Below are 7,769 nucleotides of genomic sequence, written 5' to 3'. Positions count from 1 at the left end.
TGTTGAATAATTAAAGCCAATGAATGGTGCAAACGCTGGAACATCACGTGCTGTCCATGCAAAGGGACCAGAAAAATTCATTCCTAGGACAATCTCCCCGTGCCTCCAGGCTCTGCTTTCATCAGAGCAGCGGCTCTGGAAGGGAGGAAAGGAAAAAATTCAGAGGAGGAGAGAGCAGATCCCGACTTCTTATCACTCACACGACCAGAAGAGCAAGAAATGTGTGGCTGAGAGGGCTTTTCCCCAAGGTGCCAACCCTTTTCCAAGGGCCCTGGCGTGGAAAACTCCCACACATGAACATTCCACACCCTCGGGTTGATTTCATGTCCACCTGGAACCTGTAAAACTGCTGCTGCTGTTGGGCTGGGGTATAAAACCTGCCCTCCAAGCAGCTTCCCAGTGCTGCTGGGAGAATCTGCTGGAGATGAGGACTCCTCTGGTCACCTTGCTGGCTGCTGTGCTCTGTGTGGAACAAGGTGAGCCTCTCCTGCTGCTCCTGCTTAAGACAAGGGTTAGGGGGAAGGTGGTGACATTTTTCCACGTGGCAGAGCTCTAGAGGGCTGTCACCATCTCTGCAGCGGTGTGATGGTGTCACCAATGTCCTTTTGCACCTCAGGCAGTGATTTGAGAAATGAGAATCTGATTAATTGATTCTTCTTTCCAGTGCTGGAGCTCTGGTGGTGCTCCAACCATTAAATCCACACTGTGGTCCTTGGGATCTTCCAAAAGGAGGCAAGCTGGAAGTGATAGAAAGCATAACAAAATGTTTTTTGTTTTTTTTTTCCCTTAATAATTTCAGTTTTTGAGTATTTTAGAGACTTTTCCGTCCTGCTGCTTCCTCCCTCATAGTGGTTTGCCACGTGTCTTCCTAGAAAATGCAACACTGGGAATTTTTGTAGATGAAATCAGCGGCAGAGGTGAAAGAACTTTTCATGTTAAAGGCATCCTGCTCCCAAGTGTTGTCCTCCTTCTGGCAGTGAGACACTCGCATTGCTCCATCGCTCCTGGCACGCGGGAATGATGACCAGAGTGCCAAAATTTCCCCCACACGTGATGGTTTCCCAGAAACCACGATACGAATCTGGTTGAGAAAGAGGCATCTAATTAATAAATTATCACTGATGTATCAACCCCCTACTCCTACATCCTTTGGAATGGTTCTCTCCAGCGTGCCTGGAAGAGCAGGACCTTCGGCCGGTTTTGGGTGTGGAAAAATGACTATTCATTATTTAAAAAAAATAAATTGATTTAGTGCCCACAATTCCTGATTGAAGCAAAGTAACATGGGCAGAAGAGGAGAATTTTCAAAGACAACGTTCTCAGTGTGACCTAGGATGAATTGGAAAGCTCACAGAGATCCAGGATCACAGGTTCGTGGTGGGATTCCTCACCAGTGACATTTGATATTGGCAGCAGATTCCCAACGGATTTAAGGACTTTTACACAGCACATTTCTGTGCCCAGCCTAGACCCAGAATAAGAGATTTCAGCTTTCTGGCCTAAAACTGGGACATAAGAAAATGTGGAAACTGGCATTTGATCCTTCTCAGGTACCCTGGATCTCATCCTAGACCCTAATGACCAAATTTTGGTCAAAACTCTTGATCTCTCAGCCAATCAAAGAGGGTTTTTGCCTTTTCAATCCATAAATTTACTGTTTTGTGAGTTTTGTGTCCAACAAAAATCATAAAATGTCTTGATCCTCTTTGCAGAATCACATTAAGGGTGGAAAAGACCTCTAAGATTGTCAAGTCCTTGCTGCAATGCTGGACAAGGCCAGGCAGATATTTGCTTAAGATGTCCCTGAGAGTTTCCAACAAGGAAGATTCCTCAGCCTGGAATTGCTCAGAGACTGTGATCCCTTTAGGAATTTAATTTTAATATCTCTTAGCATCTGTTTTTGTTCTGTTCTCCCATATTTCCATCACAGGGCACGTAAATTATTTTATTACTTTCTTCTTTGCTGTGTCATTTTTCTTGCATCATGAAGAAGATTCCTGCAACTTTCCTCAGCATATTCTCATTTTCAACAAACAAACTAAAACCCTCCCAACCTTTCTGACAAGGTCACATTTCCAGGATCTCTGACCTTCTCTCCTGCCTCTCCTCTGGTCCCTCTCCAAATGCTCTGCATTTTTGGAAGTGCTGCGGAGAGATTTGGGCACCAGGGCTTCAGCTGAGCCTTTGCCAGGGTGGAAAGGCCACTTTGTGTATCTTGCACATGACATTTCTGCCCGTGTCCCCTTGGGTGACGCCTGTTCCCGTGGCTGGAATGTGACACTGTTGTCACTGTGGTTCTGAATTGTAACTGAACCAGTTATTTGTCACCCTACATTTAAGTGTCTAAGTTTTATCTACTGTAATTTATAATTTATTTATCTTGATTTAACTGCATCCAATCTTCTTGTTCACTCTTTTATTGCATCCATCTGTCAAAATCACTTAAAAATCACAGGGATGGTTTGGGTTGAAAGGGAGATTTAAGATGATCTCATCCCAACCCCTGCCATGGGCAGGGAAATCTTCCATTGGCCCAGGTTGCTCCAAGCCCCATCCAACCTGGCCTTGGACACTTCCAGGGATGGAGCAGCCACAGCTTCTCTGGGAAACCTCTGCCAGGGCCTCACCACCCTCACAGGGAAGAATTCCTTCATTGCTCCAGTTGGTTGGACCAATAATCCTCGGGAATTACCCTCTGAGGGTGTTTTCACGACTGGCTTTGCCCCCATTCCCTGGAATTTTCAGCAGCTCGAGAACATCATCATTCAAAGTTGCTGCAAAAATTCCTTAAAACCTCCTTGAATCTCCTCTACTCTGCACATGAAAATTCAACTTCTTGTAGAGGTGACAAAAGCAAAAAAAAGCTGCACAGGATCAACAGTTGGGGACTTTTTCCTTCCTTTCTATCAGAAACTTCTCGTTTCATGGTGTGACCTCTGCTGTCCTTCCACATTCTCACTGTCAACTTCTTATCGGGCAAAAGTGCGCTCACAGGGACGTGTCCTTTAGTTGCTTTTGCCCTTTCCAAAGTGACAGACTGGCCCCAGACTCAGCAGGAATTCAGCCAGCATTTGGCTTTTGTTTCCCTCCAAAAATTAGCTTTGTTTTTAAAGGAACTCAGTCACAAAACTCCACACTTCGCTCTGGGTGATTCACAAGCTCTGAACTCAACCACCACTATTAAACCTTTCCATCTGCCTGGCTGGGGAGTGCTCTGCACATATTTTGTTCTTCTTATGATGCCTCAGGTTTTAGATTTTGTTTTTCAGATTCTGCACTGCTTTAGTGTGCAATTCTGAGCTTCTTATAAGGGATAGCAGGCTCTCTTCACAGAGCAGGGAGACAAAACAATTTCTTTTCCAGCTGGGGACCAAGGACAACCAATCCAAATCTTAGGCCCAAGAGCACAAACAACAGCAGAATAAAGAGAGAAAAATAAGAAGGATGGGACTTCATAAGCTAAAGCTGTAACTGGGCAATTAACCCCAATATGCAAACGGACCAAAACTTATAAAAGTGAGAGATCTCATGACCGCTTGTCCATTTAGTGACCATTTTGGGTTTATCTTGGGTGTAGCCCTGGCTGGGCTCTTGTGCTGCCCAAGGTGGATCCATTAAAGACTTCTAATAAATCCCTGCTTTATTCTTTAACTCTGTCCAGTCTCTGTTCTAGGTCAGCCTTCACAAGGCATCACTTCCTTTTCTTTTAGTACTTCCCAGAGGTCTGGCCTACCACATTCTGGTTTTGAGGGCAGACACAGACATTTGAGGGCAGGAAACACTGTGTAACCTTCCTGCCAATCATTTGCCACTGCTGCAGATGTAGGAATTATCTCACCAAATCTGCCTTCAGCACTTACACCAAGCTTCTGGTTAAGATTTTCCATTCATTCCCGATTTTATGCTAGAAACAGGAGTTTGACAGAGCATCTGAGGGCTCTCACCAGACCTCCTAGAACTGAGGTTAGGCCAGTTCAGTGATGTTCAAGCACAAAAAAAGAGATGTGACAGCAGCCTCTGAGCCAGATGAAAGAGAAGTAGGACACTGGGCATTGTCCACTGCCTCAAAACGCTACGGGCATCTTTAAATTCTCCCTGCCAAGCCCTGCCCAGGAGAAACCCTGAGCAGTAATTGGCAATTCCCGTGGCTGAGCCCTCAGGACCGAGCTGCTATGGCTCAGCAATAATCTCCTTCATGAAAGCCCCCAAATCCTTGAATTCTGCTCACATCTCCTGCTCCCAGGGATTGCAAACAGATCGATAACACTTCTCAGCCTGAGCCAGAGGAGACAGAGAGGGATTTAGTGCTGCTGCCACGGGTCAGGAGATAAAGAAAGCCACTGGTCATTCCCACAGAAACATTCCTCAGGCTGTAAGGAGGGAAATGGAGATCTCTGCAGTGGGGTTTTTGTAGCCTTTAAACCTTGTAATGTGCTTTTTTCCTGTTTTTTTGGTTTTTTGCCCCAGTTTATCCATTCATGTGCTACACCTGCCAAGAACAGGAGTCCAACAAGGACTGTTTGACCATTTCCATGTGTGCCAAGGAGGACAAACACTGCGTGACCATCCGGAAGGACATCGGGACAAGTAGGTTTGGGAACAACACCTTGCTTGTTTCGTAGGAGAGCAGTCCCAGGAATGGGATTTCATCCCAGTATGAGAACAACAGGCCTTGGTGACCAACTTTTAGGAGACACTGACCTTGTCGCTGCTGCAGGGTCCAGACACCCTTGATATTCCTTCTGGAAACTGGGGAAAGGATGAGGACACAGGGAGCAGCACAAGGGAGTGGATTCACACCTGGAGCTGTGTGTGTTTCACTCCTGGAACTGCTTTGAGAAGTGTTTTGGCCAAACACTCACTGTGGCTGACTCCCTTTGCCAAGGACAATCCTTCAGGCCTGGCCTGGGAGCTCTGTGCCCTCAAAGACCTCCATGTGCTCTTATCCCAAATCTCACGTTGTGCAGAATGTTCCTCCTGTGTTTATGTTGTAGGAAAAACCATCCTGGTGGGAACAGCCCAGCATGAGCATCACTTCAGGCAGCTGGAGCTGAGAGCCACTGGTGTTAATTCCATAGTAGGACTGACAAAACCTAAAAACGTGGAGGCCAGAGAAATCCTGGTTGGACTTGATGATCTTAAAGGCCTTTTCCAACCTTAACAGTTCCAGGATTCTATGACACTAGGTTTGGGAACAACACCTTGTTTGTTTCGTAGGAGAGCAGTCCCAGGAATGGGATTTCATCCCAGTAGGGGAACGACAGGCCTTGATGACCAACTTTTAGGGGACACTGACCTTGTGGTTGCTGAAGTGTCCAGACCCACTTGATATTCCTGCTGGGAACTGGGGAAAGGATGAGGACACAGGGAGCAGCACAAGGGAGTGGATTCACACCTGGAGCTGGGTGTGTTTCACTCCCAGAACTGTTTTGAGAAGTGTCTTGGCCAAACACTCACTGTGGCTGACTCCCTGTGCCAAGCACAATCCTTCAGGCCTGGCCTGGGGGCTCTGTGCCCTCAAAGACCTCCATGTGCTCTTATCCCAAATCTCAGGTCGTGCAGAACATTGAATTTATGTTGTAGGAAAAATCATCCTGGTGGGAATGGCCCAGCCTGAGCATCACTTCAGGCAGCTGGAGCTGAGAGCCACAGGTGCTAATTCCACGTTAGGACTGACAAAACCTAAAAACGTGGAGCCCAGAGAAGTCCTGGTTGGACTTGATGATCTTAAAGGCCTTTTCCAACCTTATCAGTTCCAGGATTCTATGGCACTGTGACTGCCCCATCCCTGGAAGTGTCCAAGGCCAGGCTGGATGGGCCTCTGAGCTACCTGGTCTGGTGGGAGCTGCCCCTGCCTGTTGGCTTTTTCCTAGCTTTTATAGAAACTGGGCAACTCAGAGGCATTTTAAAAGATTTTATTCCATTATCAGTCTCGATGAAGGGTGAGATATAAGAGATGTAAAACTCAGCACCATTCTATCAAAAGTCAACCCATTTCCTGGTTACAATATTTTATAAATGTTTTTTTTTTGCCTATTAGCTTTTGCCACACAGTGCTGCTAATACTTCCAACACCAATCACCGATATTTTTACCACACATAGTCCTGCTACAGTGCATCTTTCACAGTTCTAATTCTCTAAAATACGTGGGCTTTTTGCAAGGCCATAGTTTGAAACTTGTTTCTAGTTCAGTCTCTCTCTCTACCTGGTCTGGTGGAAGGTGTCCCTGCCTGTTGGATTTTTCCTAGCTTTTATAGAAACTGGGCAACTGAGTGGCATTTTAAAAGATTTTATTCCATTATCAGTCTCAATGAAGGGTGAGATATAAGAGATGTAAAACTCAACACCATACTATCAAAAGCCAACCCATTTCAGCCTATTAGCCTTTGCCACACAGTGCTGCTAATACTTCTAACAACAATCACCTATATTTTTACCCCACATGGGCCTGCTACAGTGCATCTTTCACAATTCTAATTCTCTAAAATACGTGGGGTTTTTTTGCAAGGCCATAGTTTGAAACTTGTTGAAACTTGTTTCCAACTCAGTCTCTCCCTCAACAATGTCATCTCTGTTCCATGGCCTTCCTAAGTCAGCACACTTTATCTCAGTGTTTGCATACAGATGCACAAGACTCTGTGAACTTTCAGTCAGGTTGTGAGAATTCATTACAAATCCATTTCTCACATCTCTCCCTCTTTTTTTTTTTGAGTGTAAAAACTTTTTTGATGGTCTTATTTATCATTTGTTGTACACAGTGAAGTATACAAGTATCCAATTCATCACAAATCCACTTCTCACGTCTGCCCATGGATGATTTTTAAGGTCCCTTCCAACCCAAGCCAATCCATGATTCTATGATTAATTCCATGAAATTTGACTTGAGGATTAGTGCCTGGCCTTCCTTTACTCACCAACACAGATTTAGCCACAAAAATATTTAAACAATTATTTTTCATCCCCCTTTTTCTCTTCTTTCCCTCACTTTTCTTCCTGCACTAGAGCCCAACAAGCCTAAATATGTCATCTCCAAGATGTGCTCTCCAACGTGTCCAGAAACAGGTCAGCAACAAATCCAAAGCTCCCAGAATGTTTCCTGCTGTGAGAAACCCCTGTGCAACGTGAATGGAGTCAGCAGCAGGCAAAGCAGCCATGGAATGATGTCCCTGGGTGTCCTGGCCAGCGTCACTTACATCTTTACATACAGATTGTGATGGGTTTGGAAGAGTTCCCCGTGATGGCTGAAATAAAAGTGTTGTTCTAGGATAATTTTCCACTCTCAAAGATTCGTGTTTTGTGGTTGAGCTTCCCCTGGGATTTTTGAGAGAGCCTGGATAAGTCAGGTGCTGAACTTCCATTGATTTCCTGAGCCTGCCTGAATCCAGAGTGTCCCCAGACATCCAACTCACCTAAGAAAACATATAGAAAATGGCCTTTTTGACATGTTCAAGCTTCAAATCATTATTGCTCCGAGGAGATCCTTGAAGGCATAGTTTTGTCTCTCACTTTCAAAGCTCTGTGAGGAATAACATCCCAACCTGCAATGGCTCCACAGTTGTGTCAGCACAGGGGATGATCGGTGAATTTGTTCACAGTGAGTCTGGGTTATCAAACATCTGTTTATAAACGAGCAGGTGGAAGTAAAGCTGATTTGTGGCAGTGTTGTGGACTTTTCTCCAGCCTCAGTGGGGAAAAATTTCTGGCTCCTCAGGGTCTTTCCTCCCATTCCCATTTTGAAATGAGCTTCTCTCATAAGAGAAAAAAGGGG

The 7,769-nt window shown here is 45.3% G+C and overlaps 1 protein-coding gene across 1 annotated transcript; it reads left to right on the top strand.

The window, feature by feature from the left end:
• The first annotated feature begins 424 nt into the window (after positions 1 to 424).
• Positions 425 to 7,306, top strand: LOC102069742 (lymphocyte antigen 6E). Its single transcript, XM_005479652.3, has 3 exons — positions 425 to 476; positions 4,468 to 4,587; positions 7,004 to 7,306. Exons 1-3 carry the CDS (start codon positions 425 to 427, stop codon positions 7,213 to 7,215), a joined length of 384 nt encoding a protein of 127 aa, XP_005479709.2. The 3' UTR covers positions 7,216 to 7,306.
• Positions 7,307 to 7,769: the final 463 nt, after the last annotated feature.

The sequence above is a fragment of the Zonotrichia albicollis genome, chromosome 1 (assembly GCF_047830755.1).
Source record: "Zonotrichia albicollis isolate bZonAlb1 chromosome 1, bZonAlb1.hap1, whole genome shotgun sequence".
Taxonomy (NCBI): Eukaryota; Metazoa; Chordata; class Aves; order Passeriformes; family Passerellidae; genus Zonotrichia; species Zonotrichia albicollis.
This window is presented reverse-complemented; position numbering and strand designations above follow the sequence as displayed.

Coding starts and splice junctions, on each gene's coding strand:
- LOC102069742 (XM_005479652.3), top strand. CDS start 425: ATGAGGACTCCTCTGGTCACCTTGCTGGCTGCTGTGCTCTGTGTGGAA. Junction 477..4,467: donor TGTGCTCTGTGTGGAACAAG/GTGAGCCTCTCC, acceptor TTTTTGCCCCAG/TTTATCCATTCATGTGCTAC. Junction 4,588..7,003: donor CCGGAAGGACATCGGGACAA/GTAGGTTTGGGA, acceptor TTCCTGCACTAG/AGCCCAACAAGCCTAAATAT.